This window comes from Rana temporaria, chromosome 1 (genome assembly GCF_905171775.1).
Source record: "Rana temporaria chromosome 1, aRanTem1.1, whole genome shotgun sequence".
NCBI classification, from domain to species: domain Eukaryota; kingdom Metazoa; phylum Chordata; class Amphibia; order Anura; family Ranidae; genus Rana; species Rana temporaria.
Window position 1 is genome coordinate 253540064 of NC_053489.1, and position 19302 is coordinate 253559365.

General features: G+C 46.7%; 1 protein-coding gene across 1 annotated transcript in view; it reads left to right on the plus strand.

Moving 5' to 3' along the window:
- Positions 1-19302, plus strand: part of LMLN2 (leishmanolysin like peptidase 2) — a 51861-nt gene that overhangs the window by 16368 nt on the left and 16191 nt on the right. Inside the window, exons 6-11 of the mRNA XM_040354109.1 lie at positions 4490-4574; positions 8068-8204; positions 10210-10384; positions 10493-10562; positions 17370-17466; positions 17540-17635. Of these exons, the coding sequence (XP_040210043.1) occupies positions 4490-4574; positions 8068-8204; positions 10210-10384; positions 10493-10562; positions 17370-17466; positions 17540-17635 (660 nt within the window). The remainder of the gene's footprint in view (positions 1-4489; positions 4575-8067; positions 8205-10209; positions 10385-10492; positions 10563-17369; positions 17467-17539; positions 17636-19302) is intronic.

Sequence of the window (19302 nt, forward strand, 5' to 3'; positions counted from 1 at the left end):
GTTCCTCATCTGGTTAGGCAACAAGATTGCCCAGCAATGTCCACCGTTTCCTACTTTTAGAGAAGTCATACTACAGCTTCTGTTAATGAAAGAGGATCTATGAATAGAGGAGGCAGATCTCTCAATCATCCACCCATCCTCCATTTAGATCTTGTTTCATTCATAGAAACTGCAGTGAGCACTTTTATGAATGGAGAAGCTGGGTGGACATAGTTGGGTACTCTTGATAAGTGCAAGTGACAGTTCCTCAGTTCCATTAACCATACAATGGAAGATTACGGTGGCTGGAGTAAGGAAGGCATCATAAGGTGTAAGATTTCTACTGAACTAAAAAGACAGAAGCACAAGGGAAACATCACATCAAACATTAGTAGGTACAAATTTATTGGCCACACGCTTTAAATGGCCACATGATCCCAAATACAGCTTCTTTATATCTCTAACAGTTAAGCACAGATACTTAAAGGCCCCTTTCATACTGGGGCAGGAGGTGTGGTGGCAATATAGCGCCGCTAAAAATAGCGTCGGCCGAAAAAGGGTTAATACCGCCTCTGCAAAGCCGCATTGCGGGCGGTATTACCGCAGTTTCCCATTGTTTTAAATGGGAAGGAGCGGTGAAGGAGCGGTATACACACTGCTCCTCTCACCGCTCCAAAGATGCTGCTTGCACATTGAGAATGCTGGACAGGAGTTTTTCAGGCGGTATTTAGGCACTATTTTTAGCGTTATACCGCCTGAAAAACTCCTCAGTGTGAAAGGGGCCTTAAAGTGGTTGTAAACTGTGTTGCACCACTTTTACCTACAGGCAAGCCTATAACAAGGCTTACTTGTAGGTACAGTGAATATCTCCTAAACTTGTAGGAGATATTCAGTATATGCACTGCTATCGACGGTATGCGAGGGAGTGATGTCATTGCAGCTCCGGCCAATCAGAGTGCTGGAGCCACGAACCTGGAAGTAACTGCGGTGGAAGATGTCTGCCCTGTACTTTGAATGCCGACACCAATTCAGGGCATTGTTCTAAGGTAAGTATTTCATAATGATCTAGTATGCGATACATACTAGCTCAATAGGCTTTTGTCTTGCAGGGTTTACAACCTCTTTAAAGGATAGGTTCACTTTTAAAAAACAAAAATTGCAAAAAATTTTGCAGGTAAAAAAAAAACATGCATTTACTACTTTTTTTTAGGAGCCTGGAAAGAATTGCATCCAGGATCAGCAGATTGCTGGTGCCATTCAGGTCTCCTGCAGACTGTCAGTGTAAGCTGTGTGCTCGTACATTGTATGGACAGGCAGTTTCACACTGACAGGAAAAATCAATGCACTACCACAACACTCAACAGCACCCCCGTAGTTTATTGAGAACTACAAACCGACAGCCGCTAAGGCTGTCAGTAGTTGTATTTCATTAATTTACAGAACACTGAGAAGGAATGACGCAGCCTTGCAGGTGGAGCCCTGCACGTGTACTCTCTTTTTAGAAAGTGACAGCTAGTACTTGGAACTTCTCCCTGTACTGCTGTCACAGCGAGAGCTTGGACTGCCAAGCCGCTTTGGAAATGAGAACATGTTTCAGGTTCCACCCTAAAAATGGGTGGAACCTGTAACATGTTCCTTAAGCTAAACGTATCCTTAAAGTGGAACTATACTCCCCTTTTATCCAGAGCGGCAGTCTTTCACACTCCCCACCAGCCACTGTCATCTCTGGTCAGATTGTCTCCCGGGTACCGATCTTCAGCCATTTTCATTGGTCTGGCTGGGATTATGTCATTCCGTGCATGCACTGGAGTTCATTCATCTTGGCATTGTTGAACTTTGTACACTGAGCTGCAAGTGTATAGAGAGACATAATATGTCTTTGCTACATTAAAATTCAGACTGTTTGCCAAATGTTTATTTTATTAAACTCTTACTTTAAGTTTAAATAAACACAATCCAGTTTGGTACATCTTTGCATACATTTTTCCATGTTTAATCCCTTTAATAATGGTTCAATTACACAAAAATACCTTTTGATCTGCCAGAAATTCATTAAAGTGGATGTAAATCCTCACATATACCCAGTGAAGTAAACAGCCTCAGATGATACACAGATATGAAACAAATCTCCCTACATAAGTTTTACTTGTATATTTGCTGTCTTTATATACTGTTTAGAAAGTGCACATCATGTTAGATTTTTTCCCTTCCTCATTCCGCAGTAAACGCTTAGTGTTGGATTAGACAGCTGATTAGAGGAAAGGCACACACCCCTCCACATAGGCAGAGCCTTTCAGAGCTCTGCTGTGAGTAGAGTAGCTTTCTGCTAATCTATTTATAGCATCCACCCTGACACAAATTTCAAGCTGGTTTTATCACTTGTGTCAGAGAACATGTCAGAAGTTATCATGCTGATAGTGGTGCTTTACCGGCGCTTTGCCGAGCAGGGTGCTTTTAACCAAGGGGTTAAAAGTGCCCGAAAAGCGCTGCTGTCAAATTGATTTCAAAGCCAGGGGCAGTTTAGGAGCAGTGTATACACCGCTCCAAAGACGCTGCTTGCAGGATTTTTTTTTCCGTCCTGCAAGCGCACCGCCCAAGTGTGAAAGCACTAAGGCTTTCACACTTGGGAGGCAGTTTACAGGCGCTTTACAGGTGCTATTTTTAGCACTAAAACGCCTGTAAAAACGAATCAGTGTGAAAGACCCCGTAGTGCAGTAGGGGCAACTTTTTGAGATGGGAACGAGGGACACCTTTTAGCAAAAGTATGTGGGCATAAGACACACACCCTGCCATGTCCCTTAACCACTTGCCTACTGTGCACATAAACCCCCTTCCTGACCAGACTAAATTTTAGCTTCCGGCACTGCGTCACTTTAACTGACAATTGCGCGGTCGTGCGACGTGGCTTCCAAACAAAATTGACGTCCTTTTTTTCCCACAAATAGAGCTTTATTTTGGTGGTATTTGATCGCCTGTGCGGTTTTTAGTTTTTGCACTATAAAAAAAAATAGAGTTACAATTTTGAAAAAAAACACAATATTTTTTACTTTTTGCTATAATAAATATCCCATTTTTTTTAAAAAAACATTTTTATCTCCGTTTAGGCCGATACGTATTCTTCTACATATTTTTGTTAAAAAAAAAAAAAATCGCATTAACCGTATAGTGACTGGTTTGTTATATTGCCTACAAAATAGGGGGACATAATTATGATTTTTTTTTTATTTATTTTGTACTAGGAATGGCGGCGATCTGCGATTTTTTTTTGGGACTGCGATATTATAGCGGACACATCGGACATTTTTTGACACATTTTTGGGACCATTCACATTTATACAGTGAACAATGCTATAAATATGCATTGATTACTGTATAAATGTGACTGGCAGGGAAGGGGTTAACCACTAGGGGGCGGGGAAGGGGTTAAATGTTAGTGCTGCTTAGTGTTCTAACTGTAGGTGGAGGGGGGTGACTGGGGGAGGTGACCGATCTGTGTCTCTATGTACAAGAGACACAGATCGGTCTCCTCTCGCCCTGACAGGACGTGGAGCTCTGTGTTTACACACAGAGCTCCACGTCCCCGCTCAATTACCGGGCAATCGCGGGTGCCCGGCGGCCATCACGTACGCTGGGCACGCGCACACGGTTCCCAGTAACGCGACGTGTGCGCGCGCCCCCTAGCAGCCTCTAATGACAGGACGTCATATGACGTCCTGTCAGAACAAGAGAGGATACCGCCCGCCGTCATTTGACGGCGTGCGGTACTAAGGTGGTTAAAGGAAAATTTTACAACAGATTACAGCCGTTGATGGAGTAAGTGCCGGTGGACCGTCAGACAGTGGGGGGCTAGGGGGTTGCCCCCCCTGCCAAACAAAAAAAAACACCAGCCGCCACTGTTGGGAGCTATGGCACTGTAAGTGGGCACTGCAAGTTTAATATGGGAAATTAGGAGCTTAGGTCATTTCCGGCAGGTCAACGGTTATTTTCCACTACTTGAATTGTTTTCACACAACAAAACACAGGGAAATGTGTGTGTATTGCAGAGACGTACTGAATGCGTTTTGTTTTTTTTCGACCGGATCTGCTCTTTAAAATTTAGTTCCCGTGAATGACTTCCTTTCTTCAGCAACAAGTCAGTGCTAAGCAGGACTAAACCAGGTAAAAAAAAAAGTTAAGCTCCCATGATCCTACATGAGCTGTGCCTTCAATCAGCATGATGCATAGACGATGGGGGATGGGGGGGTTGTACTGTAGCAGTTTTCCAATTACAAGGAAAGAAGGTAACATATTAACTGATTGTATTAAGTGAATTCAACTGTTACTCAATTCTAAATGTGATCCTGCTCTTTAATTAGTCTGGCGCTCCTCACTTAAGGCACTTCAAAGCAAAATGTAATATGTTTATCACGTAAAATAGTCAGGATAACTACTGGTATATGTGCTAGCCTTTGTGAGTTTTATGCGTCTGTTGTATCCTTGCAGCTAAATCTTACTATGTATCCCACATCAGGTATCTCTGCATGAGATCCTTCATGCTCTGGGATTCTCCAGCAGCCTCTTCGAGAAATGGATAGACTGCAGTTTTTCACAATATGGTAATGTTGATCCTTTGTCATTTCTATTCCATACATCCTTAAACCCTGCAAACAGATACATTGTATAATGAAAGCACTTTTATGTTTACTGGGTTGGTCATTCTGTACAGCCAATGTTGTGATTTACATACTTTCTTCACACCGTTCCGCCAGGCAGGGCACACAGATAGGCTAGGTTTAGAAGGTTGTCTCTGTCTGCAGTCGGATTACTTTTCACAAGCGTTTGACAGACAAAATGTACCGCCCCTCAACTGGAAGTCTAAGGCCCCGTACACACGACCGGGTTTCTCGGCAGAATTCAGCAAGAAACTCGATGCAAGACGTATTCTGTCGAGAAAACCGGTCGTGTGTACACTTTTCGCCGAGAAACCCGCCGAGGAACTTGTCAAGCCAAATAGAGAACATGTTCTCTATTTCCTCGTTGGTCAATGGGAAAATTTGGCTCGCCGAGATCCTCGGCGGCTTCACAAGGAACTCGACGAGCAAAACTATGTGTTTTGCCCGTCGAGTTTCTCGGACGTGTGTACGGGGCCTAAAAGAGCTCATATTTCCTGAATAAACAATTCATCTTACATATTCAGATTCCTGTGTTGCATATAAACTCTTCATTGAACAATGAATCATTATCACTATCCAGAAAACAGGGAGGTGACCTGGGAAGTAATAATGCTAAATCAGGAACTGGCAGAGTGATCTCAAACATGGATGGACAAAATGACCAATCCTTTGGCAGATAATACAATGAAAGATAGCCATTGGAGTGGTTAGCACTAGGGGTGTCGGTTCAAATCCCAACCATAGCAATACCTGTATGGAGTTTGCATATTCTCCCTGTGCCTACATGGGTTTCCTCTGGGTACCTCCCTCCACCCCCAAGACATACTGGTAGGTTTATTGACTCCTGTCTAGATTGGCCCTAGTAAGTGAATGTATGAATGTGAGGGCAGAGACTGGTGTGAATGTACAATATACACTCACCGGCCACTTTATTATGTACACCTTGGACCCCCTTTTGTCTTTAGAACTGCCTTAATTTTTCGTGGCATAGATTCAACAAGGTGTTGGAAACATTTCTCAGAGATTTTGGTCCATATTGACATGATAGCATCACCCAGTTGCTGCAGATTTGTCGGCTGCACATCCATGATGCGAGTCTCCCAATCCACCACATCCCAAAGGTACTCTATTGGACTGAGATCTGGTGACAATGGAGGCAATTGGAGTATAGTGATCTCATTGTCATGTACGAGAAACCAATTTGAGATGATCTTTGAGCTTTGTGACATGGTGGTAGCCTTTAGAAGATTGATACACTGTAGTCATAGGGTTGGACATATCAGCAACAATACTCAGGTAGGCTGTGGCATTTAAACAAGGCTCAATTGGTACTAAGGGGCCCAAAGTGTGGCAAGAAAATATCACCCACACCATTACACCACCACCAGCCTATAACGTTGATACAAGGCAGGATGGATCCATGTTGTTTACACCAAGTTCTGACCCCACCATCTGAACGTCACAGCTAAAATCAAGACTCATTAGACCAGGCAAAGTTTTTCCAATTTTGGTGAGCTTGTGTGAATTGTAGTTTCCTGTTCTTTGATGACAGGAGTGGCACCCGGTGTTGTCTTCTGCTACCGTAGCCCAATTGTTTCAAGGTATGATGTATTGTGCATTCAGAGATGGTATTCTGTATATCTTGATTGTAACAAGTGGTTATTTGAGTTACTGTTGCCTTTCTATCATCTCGAAATCTGCCTATTCTCCTCTGACCTTTGACATCAACAAGGCATTTTTGTCCACATAACTGCCGCTCACTGGATACTTTCTCTTTTTCGAACCATTCTCTGTAAACCCTAGAGATGGTTGTGCATGAAAATCCCAGTAGATAAGCAGTTTTTGAAATACTCAGATCAGCCCGTCTGGCACCAACAACCATGTCACGTTCAAAGTCACTTAAATACCCATTCTTCCCTATTCTGACACTTGGTTTGAACTTCAGCAAGTCATCTTTACCTTGTCTAGATGTCTAAATGCATTGAGTTGCTGCCATGTGATTGGCTGATTAGCAATTTGGTTGTGCGTATAAATTTCAGTAGATCAGTCGTTTTTTAAAATACTCAGACCAGCCCATCTGGCACCAACAACCATGCCACGTTCAAAGTCACTTAAGTGCTGCGTAAAATTGATAGCGTTATACAAGTACCTGTAAAAATAGAAATTTAGCAGTTATTGGTTATTTGTGTACTCATGATAATTGCTAGTAAAACATTTGCAATCATAGACTTTTATTTTGGTAATGTGAAGGTAGTAAATTATCTAACCAAAAAATACCCTTGTATATACCAAATGTATATACAATCTATGGGGCATATTTGTTTCCATGAGGGAAACAGGCTATCTGTTTACTGACTTTGGGTTATGCACTGAATGTCTCCAGCCTAACCAGTGGATATTTTTATCTGGCTTCTTTGTTGTACTGAATTTCTATGTAGCAACTACAACACATGCACAGCCGAGTTGGGATAACAAACTGAAGTTGGCATTGTTGGACAACTGCCTCCAAATGTCTACAGGTCTTAATATATGTAGACTATCAGATTTAATTTCCCAGTATTAACTGCTGCCCTTCCACCACACTCATAGTTTGGAAGTCTCTGGACTTGGACATGAGACTCCTGCTAATCGGTTTGGTTACCAGGTCTCTGGCCAAGCTGGAATTCACTGAAGCTCAGCAGCTGATTGGCTGATTGAAGTAGTACTTCACAACAGCCAGATTGGTGAGTCAATGCTGGAGAGGAGGACAGAGCCGGGGGACACGTAGATTGTAGCTAGAAGCCTCGAATAAGGGTAAGTGGAGGTGGGTGTTGGGATGAGTAGGCAGATGGGGGTCCTGTAACGTCACCATGCCTGTTTTGTTGTCACAGTTTAGTACTATGGTGCTGTGTATGTGACAAAGTTGAGTAGACTATAATTGAATCTGCTGTATGCCTGTCATCATACCCCTAAATCTCCTAGATTTTGGTAAACCCCCAATTTATGGTCTACTGTTAATCTCTACAATGGGCTTTGCTAATACTAAGAACACTGCTATAGATGCATGCCAACCCAACAGAATCTCAGGCTCTAGTTGTTTCTAAAAAAAACACAGGTACAGCCCTACTATTCAGTGGACCAGATAGCACAGAAAATTGCAAAAGATTTCAGGTATTTTAACCAAACAGCACTTTTGCTCTTCTGTAATAACATGTTCTAAGAACTGAAGCTCCCCCTACTAAATAGATTGAAAATGTCAAGGCTGCTCTGATGCTGATTGGTAGCTGAAGAAAAAAAAAACGAACTCTTTGTACAAATTTACTAATCGATAAGGCCATTTGCTGTTTGATCCAATACAACAGCTAAAGATTACACACATTGCCTAGGAGATTTCTTTGCTAAATGTAACCGGTTTGTCTGCCCTTTAGTTTTTAAGTTCTCTTTTTTTTACTTTCAGGAGATGTGTGCTCGTCACGATCCCGTGTGACAAATACAGATGAAAATGGTCAACTCCGCATTTATACTCCAACTGTAATGCAAAGAATGGGGGAACACCTAGGTGTAGGAAGCACTGGGGCACCCCTTGAGAATCAGGTAAAACAGCCTGCCATATAAAAATCATGATAATATACATATAAGATGTTATGGTAGCAACTACATGCAGCTAAATTATGGGCCTGGTAAACAATTTTTTACAGATTTTTAAAATTTACTGTTCACAATCCTAATACCATAGCAATAAAAGTAAATGGATTTAAAGAGAAACATTTATGGGAAATGTCCTATATCATTATCAGGTCCCTTTGTTCAGCTTACAGGCAAACTGTGGAACCTGAAAAACATTTAAACATGGTGCCAAGTACAGGCAGAAATATGTGCAGGCTACACAAATAAATAAAAGTCTTTAGCAGTAAAGTGAAGAAACTCAAAGTATCCAATCAAATCTTAAAAAAAAAAAAAATAGAAAGAGGAAATATGTATTCTGAAAATTCTGTTTCCCTGGATACCATACACGACTTCAGTACTTTCTGGGTCACTGACCTGGCCCAACAATGTAGATCAAGAATTACTGACTTCACCCTGGCTGTGCTTACTGCCTTAGAATCCAATTGAACCCTCAGGCTGTATATACAATAATGGATATACCCCTTTTTTTCCTGCTAAATGCTACGACAAGGGCTAAAACTCTCAGTTGGCAGCACTATTAGAGTCAGACTGTAATAAACAAGTAGTAATCTAAGGCCCCTTGCATAGGGGGAGTTTACTTGTTGTGCCTCCCACTCAGCATTTTAGTGCATTATGGACATTTGTTCTTGAACCCATAGGCATACTGAAAAGAAATACTACATGGACATTTTAGGCACTGATATACAAAAAAGCTACTAAAAACTTATACACATTGATAAACTTTCACAATATACATATTGCATGTAAACGTTTATCACACCACTAAATAACACCATATCACTCCTGAATAACCGTCGGTACGCTTGGTGTGGCCACTATCAATATCCTATCAGGCTTGGTGTAGATAGATGTGGTGTGATGCAGCTCTACATGTTACTCACATAAGCACTTCCTCAGGAGATGGGCAATTACCGGTAGTCCCTGCGGTAAGGGCACCAATCTTCAACGGACCATCCACTTAGATAAAACTAGGTCAAGACTAAAAATTGGGTAGTAAATTGCGCAGGTCCAAAAATAAAAGGTCCTTTTAGATGTACAATCCCCCACATCATTATATAATATGTATCCACAGTACCACCCTGTAGTGATACAAATATATTCGATTTACTTGAACTCATAGGGCCTTAAATGCAAGTTACACTTAGTAAAGTGTTCGGCTCCGACTCTCCACAGCCTTCGGAAAGCTGCAGTTAGCGAGGCTGGAAGCTGCAACTGTGCCTCCTTGGTGCATTAAACTTTGGGAAGCTGGCACAACAGCTAGACACCCCCCTGTGCACAGGGCCTTAGTCCCTAAAAAAACACCCCACTGGATAACAGCTGTGTTTAGGGAGTGAAAGTGATGTTGATTGGAGCAGTGTTCAGTGGGGCATGTCTGGAAAACGTGAGAACCGGGTGTATGATAACCCTAGTTCAACTCTCTTGCTGAAGCACGTAGCTGATTAAAAAAAAAAAAAAAAAACGGAAAGACAAGGTATATTCATTATTGTATATGCAGTCTGACTCCATTAGGCCCCTTTCACACTTATACGACTTGTCCCACGATTTGTGATGGCAAAGTAGCATAAGTCGTTTCCCATGATTTCAAATGACAACCATTCATATTAGTACGACTTCAAGTCGTTCCGACTTCAAAGTAGTCCCTGCACTACTTTGGTCCAATTTTGATGGCACTTACACAGGCATGCCCTTAAATCGTAGCAAAATTGTGGCCTCGAAATCACGGCAAAATTGCGGTAAAATTGCGTGACTTTGAAGTCGCAGTAGTGTGAAAGAGGGTTTAGAGTATTAAATTAGGAGGGTTCAACTGGGCTACAATTAGAAGAATGACAGACGAGTACTGTCTGTACCCATAGGTTTCTTTTTTCATCCAGGTGAATAACATTTTTTACCACAAACCTCTTAATTTCTACAGGAAAAATCAACTTCCTCCCATTGGGAGTCAAGAATCATGCAGGGATCAATCTTGACAGCCTCTATCAACCCTCCTCACCTTACGTTCTTGGACCCCATCACACTGGCAGCCTTCCAAGATATGGGATGGTATGAGGTGAATTCAAGCATCAGCTATAAGCTAGCGTGGGGAAAAGGTGAGAATGTAAGATGTTGAATGTTGAATGTCATTAGGATTTTTATTGGTAAAAATTGGTGCTGCTGTTTTGGATGCTCTATATGATAATCTATGAATTGTGTCATAGGTGCTGGGAATTCGTTTGGCCTTCCTCTCACTTGCCACAAAACATCCGAATTTTTCTGCACAAATAAGAGGTAAATACCATTAATCGTAATGCTGTTTCTCAAGTCTACATTAATGTGGAACTCCAGCCAAAACATTTTGGTTAGCATGGGGAAGGTTCACAAACAACACCATCTTTATCCACATAAAATGAAGATTTGACCTCTCTAAAAAGGTGATCACTGCCACCTAAACAGGAAGTGAGGGGAAATCCCTCCAGTGGGACCACAGACAACGATAAAAACACATTTCAAAACAAGTAAGAAGGCCGAGCAGCGGCCTGTGTTTATGGGAGGAGCCCGGGGAGCCTATATAACCTCCTCGCCTCCCTCCGGGCTCCGTCGGCTTCCTGTCTCTGCACGAGACTTCCGGCGCACTTCGATTGCGTCATCCGTCGCATCCGCGTCTTCCAGCCGACACTCACCGCAGACGCCGAGACGTCCCTCCGTTCGCCTCCGCTCGACCGCGACAAGGTAGGCCTGCTCCCCCAGCACCCGAACCCCGCCCGCACCGGAGCCTCGCCACCCATTTCGGCCCCCTACCGCACCAGTAACAGCCCGCACGGCTGCGGCGGCCACACATTTCTTCATGTCGCCCCATGTCCTGCTCACCCCCCCTCTTTTTTCACGCTAACTACTGTCTCTCCTTGGTCATATTCTCCTCTCACATCTCAATTACTTGTCCGGTGTATGCAATGGTTCCCTGGCCGTTCACAGGAATAGCACTCATGCACATCCACTTGTCCAAATGTTCCCACGTTAATACTGTATGTAAATATCGCTCACAGACAATCTGTGCATCCAACTTAGGACAGCTTCACTTGTCTGGCATATTGAGAGAAACTCATAGGCGTTCTGATTGTGCTTCTGTGCAGTGAACCCATCAGTGCTGCTACACTTGCGAGGCTTTGTATAAATGTCCACTGCAGGGCTCTCCAGGGCATGCAATGTTTTTGATTAACATGTGTCTCAGGTGGCTGAGTCGAACAATTACCACATACCGAACATGTTGATTCACAGTCACACATCACTAGTTTCCATGCTGCATGTGTTCATGTCGTTTTAAACTGTGTATTTTCTTCCCCTCTATTTTTTTTTTTTTTTTTCTTCTCTCCCCTTCCCGTGTTTTGTTGTCGTTGTTTTCTTACCCACTTCACACACGCACTGCAAACCAAACTTGCAGCTTCCCTGATTCCCTGCACTTGCAGCTGAATCGCTCATCCCCAAACCCTGCCTGAGCAGGGACGCATATCTCTATCCCACATAGGAAACCCACGTGATTCATCCCTCAGGTAGGCTTACAGCTTACTGCACCCCTCTCATTGCACGGCAATGCACGAGGCACTCACGCTGTCAATTGTTGCGCGGTGCCTCATGCTCTTAACACAGCCGTTCATTTTTCCCCACTGGCTTCAGAGCAATTCCAGACACACCCCACTTGCCTCCAAACGCATACCTCCACACAGCCCGCGCTCCTCACACGTCACACCCGCACCCACACCAGCCGCCGCACCCTCGCTCAGCAGCGGCCTCACCCCTAGCTCACGCTCCAAAGCCCGGCAGTCGCCGGACACACAACAACGCACTGTCACGCCTCTCTTGTCGGACGTTCCCCCACTTACCCAGCTGCAGTACGTCTTGGGTGTACACAAGCACCTTCTCAGCTGCAGCCTCACCCCATTCCATACATGGCCAATTCCACCGTGGCCCCTTTCAGTACATGCTCCAGAGCCCGGTTGTCAGTCACAATCACACTGCACCGGTTCATGCCTCTGTCATGGGTCATTTCAGTCACTCGCCCTACCACAAACACACCCCAGCAAGCCCACACACATCCTCACACTCAGTCCGGACCCTAACATGCCCCTCTCTTTTTAGCCCCATTTCAGCACGTGCTCCAGAGTTTCGCAACTCTGCCATGGGAATTTCTGTCACTCATTTACTTGACACAAGTCCAGATCTCAACCCCTGCATGTTCCCGCTGGCAGGCTTGCCTCGAACGTTCCCCAACAGTGTCACCCTCATTTCAGCACATGCTCCAGAGCCCCCACGTTGCCAGCCACACCCGCAACGCACCGTTTCAGGCCTCTGTCATGGGACATTTCGGCCACCAAGCCGTCCCCGCCGCCTCACCCCCTTCGTCGGTCACTTACAACATTCGAGCTTGGCTAGCACCCGTCCTTATATATTGTCATTTCTCCACAGGTCAGTCAAGCTCACCAGCTCCCCCTGCACGCCAGATTCAGTAATTTCTACAGGTAAAAAAAAAAAAAAAGAGGAAAAGGGGATCCCCCATCCCCGGCAGGACACGGAAACAACCCCTTTTATCTCACCCCTGCAGGTTCCTGCTCGTCCCACCCCGACCTCCTAGACAAGACTCCGTACCCAGGGCACGATTTACCCTGAGTCATGTCTCAGGACGGCAGCGAAGACCTTTTTGCCCCTTCATCACCGCCCCCCGCTTCAGAGAGCGGCAGCGCACGCTCCTTCAGGGGATGGACCATCCCCAAGTTAACAGCGGAGTTGAGGCGCAAGCATGTGCCCTTTCCGTCCACAGCCAGGAAGGCAGAACTTTTCAGGCTCCTGTTCCCACCTCCTGCTTCAAACAACTCCCCGCCAGCCTCACCCGGACCAAGCACCCAGCAAACTTCGCTACACTCCATATCCGCCGCCGTGTCCCAACTCCACAACATGGTCGCAACACTCTCCACCACAATTACAGACGTACAGGCGAGAATGATGCTTCTGGAGGCTCGCCCACCTACAGCTACCCCCGATCCATCCACGCTCACCCCGTCTGCAGTGCAACCGCAAATACCTCCCCCGCTTACACCCACAGGCAAGTGCTCCGTAGTCCTCCCAGCCCACTTGGTTCCTGCCAACATCAGGAAGGACATCCTGGACGGCAAGGACATCAACCTAGCCACCCTCCTCATCTCGGTACACGACCTAGCCGACAACAAGGCCTACGCCTGGGGAGACGTCTCAGTGGTCCTCAAGGCCAAAGACCCAAGGCTTAACCGTAAACTATCGGTCCCGGAATTCGCCTTGGCCTTTGGCATGCTCAGAGATGTCCTATGCTCCGCCTCCCCCAGTAGGAGGGAAGAGCTGGACCTTTATCTCCACACCATAGTGGATCTGGGCTACAAGTACGGAGGGTTTTCATTCTATGACTACCACCGCTCCTTCTCAGCCAAAGCAGCAGCCAGGCTGCTGCAGTTCCAGACAGCTACAGATTGGAGTCTCATGGACACCGAGCTGTTCTGCCGCCACTTTGCTGGCCTGCGCTCACCATTATGCGCTGTTTGCCAGTCCTCCACTCACACCGCCACCTGGTGCGCCAACACCACCTCCAACACTCGCCCGTTCGAACTCCCCTCGACCTCGAGGGCAGCTCCGGGCCTACCGGCCACCCAGCAGACGTCCCAGGCCGACAAGTTCGGGCGCCCAGTACAGACGCTAGGCGGCGCGGCCATCTGCAATAATTTTAACCATGGCTCCTGCAACTTCAGCCAATGCCGTCTGCTCCATGTCTGCCTTACGTGCCATAGAGCGCACCCCAGGACCCTATGCCTAGTCAAGCAACAAAAGAAGACCTGACTAGGCCGCATTAACATCCCCTGGCTGGAGCTCTACCTCACCTCCCACCCCACCCCCTCCCTCACCACCTTCCTCGTCCAAGGCTTCACAGAAGGGTTCCACACAGGCCTCATTTCACTACCCCACACAACGCACGAATGTAGAAACCTGCGCTCAGCCGCCACAGACGAGCAGGCCATAGACCAGCTCTTACAGACAGAGCTAGAGCGAGGCTTCATCATAGGCCCCTTCACCACACCCCCCTTCAGCACCTGGAGAGTCAGCCCTATTGGGCTTGTCAAGGGCAAGTTTTCAAATAAAACACGTTTAGTTTACGATCTGTCTGCGCCTCATTCTTCCCCCACCCCCAGCCTGAACTCCCTGATCCCTTCGGAAGAGTTCTCCCTAAAATACGCGTCTGTAGACATGGCAATCCAAGCCATAATCAAAACCGGCACGGGCACCTGGCTCTCCAAGGCCGACATCTCAGACGCCTTCAAACTCTTGCCTATCCACCCGTCCCTCTGGTGTTGGCATGGCATGAAGTGGAGAGAGTCATACTACTTCGCCACCAAGCTGACGTTTGGCTCCAAGTCTAGTCCCTGGCTCTTCGACACCTTCGCACAGACTCTCACCTGGATACTCGTGCACCAAGCCCAGTGCCAAGAAGTCATCCACTACTTGGATGACTTTTTGCTAATTGAACAACCCGACACGCCTCCAGGAGACCTCCAGAAGTTGAGACTTGTCTTCAAGAATCTCAACGTCCCCCTCGCAGAACACAAAGTAGAAGGCCCAGCACACTCCATTACCTTCCTCGGGGTTAATCTGGATACCACCTCCATGCAAGCCAGCCTCCCCCCCGACAAACTGACCCGCATCAGAGCAGTCCTCCATAGTTTCACCCAAACGCAGGGCTGCACCAGGAAGCAGCTGCAGTCCCTCCTGGGAATGCTAAACTTTGCGGTAAGGATCATCCCTCAGGGCCGATCCTTCGTGTCACGCCTTCTGGTCTTCCTTTCCCACGCACAGGACCCTGATCAGATTCTCAAATTGGATACCGCAGCCTTAGCGGACCTCTCGATGTGGGAAGAATTTCTCACCAACTGGAACGGTATATCGATGTTTATACCGTCAGTGTCACCCCTTTCCCCACAAGTAGTGACCGACGCCGCAGCCTCCACAGGCTTCGCGGCTATTTTTGGCCACCACTGGTTCGCAGGACCATGGCCGCCAGAAATACTAGCGGTCCCGGGCTTCACCCAGACGTCCTCCTTGTTCGAGTTGTACCCAATCGTAGCAGCCGCTCAACTCTGGGGCCACAGCTGGGCTGGACAAACGGTAACCTTCACCACCGACAACCAGGCCACAGCCGACATTATCAACAAGGGCAGGTCCAGGTCTCTTGTTATAATGTCCTTCCTACGTCGGCTAGTCCAACTGTCCTTACTACACCAATTCAATGTGCATTGTAACTTCCTCCCCGGCAAGTGTAATCTCGCCGCAGACGCCTTGTCCCGCTTTAATTATGCCTCTTTTTTCCAGCAAAAACCCGCAGCCGATCCATCTTCAGCCCCTATCCCTCCTTGGTCTCAACTGACCCTGGACTGACACAGCACCTACAGCAAGCTACCCAGCTGATCAACCAGTCTCTCTCCCGCAATACCCTCAAAGCCTATCGCACGGCTTGGGACTCTTTTTCCAAGTTCCTGACGCGCCACTCCGCTAACACCACCCCGAGTGTCAAGCACGTACTGGCCTTCATCTCCTACTGCCACACTTGCCAGTCCCTTTCATACAACACCATCCGTCTCTACCTGGCTGGCGTCCAGCACTTTCTGGCCTTACAAGATCCGGCGAAGCCTTCGCTGTTTACGTCCCACGCAGTCAAAGCTGCCCTACGCGCAGTCCAGAAGCTACAACCAGTCGTCATCGCCAAACGCCTGCCTGTTACCAGCACCATATTTAGAGACCTGTCTGCCATCCTCGCCACATCCCCGTTTGGCCTCCTGCCTAGCTTGGTCATACAAGCGGCCATCTACCTAGCGTATTATGGTTTCCTCCGGCCCAGCGAGTTTGCCTTCAACAGCCCTGCTGGCCAAATCCTGCGCAGACGACACCTGGTCCGCCATCAAGACCGCTTCACGCTTCACCTCACTACCACCAAAACACAGCAGTCAGGCCCCGGCTTAGACATCGCCATTTTCAAGACGGGTAACGCCTGGTGCCCAGTGACCATCTTGGACCGCCTACTCTTACTTTTGCCAGCCCAATCAGACTCCGCTCCTCTACTCCCTTTCCCGGACAAACCTCTCAACACCAGCCAGTTCATTAAACACGTAAGGATCCTCCTTCGGACTCTGCACCTGAATCCTACCCAGTATTCGGGCCACTCCTTTCGTATCGGAGCAGCCTCAGCTGCCTCCCGACACGGGGTCCCCGACCATATCATTAAGAAACTAGGCAGGTGGAAGTCTGCCTGTTTCGCTAGGTACATTCCTGACCCTCAGGCGGAGATGGCACAAGCCTTCGCCAAACTTGCTCTCTAATGTTCTGGCTCAATAAAACTATAACCCTACCTGTATGTTTTGCCCCCTTATTCTGGCGTACCGTCCATTAGGGCCAGCGCACACTTCAGGTCCATTGTATGTTGTGAGTCCTAGTCAGTCTGTGTCCATGTCCGTGTCGGCCGTAGGGCTCCAACCATAAGTAAGAAGGCCGAGCAGCGACCTGTGTTTATGGGAGGAGCCCGGGGAGCCTATATAACCTCCTCGCCTCCCTCCGGGCTCCGTCGGCTTCCTGTCTCTGCACGAGACTTCCGGCGCACTTCGCCCGCCCCCCCATCCCATTTCACAGGAATTCCCAGGTTCATTCCTCTCCACAACATCTATCATTTAACAGGGTATGCCCCCTTATTCTGGCGTACCGTCCATTAGGTCCAGCGCACACTTCAGGTCCATTGTATGTTGTGAGTCCTAGTCAGTCTGTGTCCATGTCCGTGTCGGCCGTAGGGCTCCAACCATAAAGAAGAGTTACAGATTTTGTCAAGCATTTGCTACTGTTGGTGTCCCTACTGTAAATAGTTCCCTATTTGTCATTCCCTATAATTGGTGCCACCAAGACAAGAATTAATAAACATCTCCTAAACAAGAATCCAGCCAGCAATAAATGCTTAAACTTTCCCCACACTATCCAGAACTTAGAAAGGCTTGGCTGGAGTCTTGCTTTAACATTCATTTTTTGAAAATTGTATCTCGGTAGTGACATTGGCTGCCACCATTTGCATCTGGATAAGGGAAACTGCTCCACTGACACGTTCCTGGATGGATGTTACATTTATAAGCCACTCCCACACGGAGTAAGTTTTAAAATCTAGTATTTTTAAGATAATGTAGTGATATGGCCTAATAACGTTTTTCAAATTTTGGCAGGGTGAATGCTGGCTGGAGAATGACAATAAGGGATCAGAAGAAATTTACCATCATCAGAGTCGTTGCTTCTATTCAAACCTCACAAAGTTTCCAGAGGTAGCTGCATTTACTGGATGCACACTGCTTTTTCTACAACCCAATATATAGGCATGTTTCTAAGGAGCAACACTTTGTTTAAAAATTTGATGTGAGCTTTTGGTCAGAAATTCTGACCGTGTGTAGGCGCCATCTGACTTTTTCTTTCGGCATTTCCAACAACAAAAATTTCAGAGCTGGTTCTCAATTTTTCTGACGGGAAAAGTTCTTGTCAGAAATTACAATTGTCTGCATGCGATTCCGACGGAGAAAAATCCTATGCATGCTCGGAATGAATTCGACGCATGCTCGGAATCATTGAACTTAATTTTTCTCGGCTCGTCGTAGTGTTGTACAACACCGCGTTCTTGATGGTTGGAATTTTGTGTGACCGTGTGTATGCAACACAAATTTAAGCCAACATTCCATCTGAAAAAAATCCACGGTTTTCTTATCGAAATTTCCAATCGTGTGTACGCGGCATAAGGATAGGTTTAGACCTGCGTCCAAATTGCTGCTCCACTAACCGCCTGTTTAATCCCATAATTCACGCACAAATGTGTCGCAGCCTCGTTCAGTGCACGTGGTTGCGAGGAATTTGCAGTGCTTCCTATGTTGCTTGAATGAGCCACGAATGGGAGCACAACACTCAGATTAGTCTTATTTTATTTTAAATGTTATTACAAAGCTACAGTATATTTATAGCCATGGATCTGCTAGATGAAGATGTCTAGTGCATGGCCTAAACAACCTAATTACCACAAGCAACCAGGACATGTATTGCATCTTTTATGTTCAGAATTTCGATCCATATGTGGCCGTTAATGCCCAACATCATTTGCTGGACTTCTGTCAAAGGGACAAGTTGGACAGTTTTCAGTTTATTGGCTGCACCCGCTGATCAGTGTATTCTGACTGCTGGCTGAACAACAACAACAAAAAAGCAAGTGTAGCACCCTCTAATGTGCTAGAATGGAAGTGTACATAGTTGTTTAGTGTAGGTAAATTTGGCTTGGGTTTGGCTTGGGTCAATTTGGCTTGTGTCAGGGTTTAAGCAACTTAGGGAGGCTGGAATGACTCATCAGGCAGCACCTCTGTTACCTCCCCCTACTTGCTGGAACATTGAGAAACTTTCAGAAGAATGGGAGGGAGGTTAATACCCCAACCAATCCCTGGCCAAATGGGCTTTCACGGGGATGGACTTCTTAGTTTGAGTGGAAGATTGAAAATAGAGCGCTGAAGAGGCTGTTGGAGGCCCTTGAGGAAGCCCCCTAGTCTGGGGGGGTAACTTCGAGCCTGGGGCTCGTGTGCTGGAGGGATCAACACACTCTACAACACACGTGGAATCCTATCCTGGATGCATTCGAGCAGGTGTTAGGACAGCGGGAGAGAGTCAGCTTGGCCAGAAGATCTCCAGGAGGAAACAGCCAGGTGGATGGTGATTGAAACAGTCGGGGAGGACTGAGGAGAGGCAGTCTGAGATGGTTATAGAGTCAGTCTGGGAGGACTGTGGAAGATTAGCCTGCAGGGCTAGTGAAAGGGGCAGCTGCTGCCAGACAGGCTGGCACTGACAGTGCCTGAAAAGGTGGTGCTGGGATCAGTAGCCACAGGAAGGCAGCTGGGCACTGGGACTTTCCTACACACCAAAGGAGTCCACGGTCCCTGCCTGTAATGGGCCTTTGCTTTAT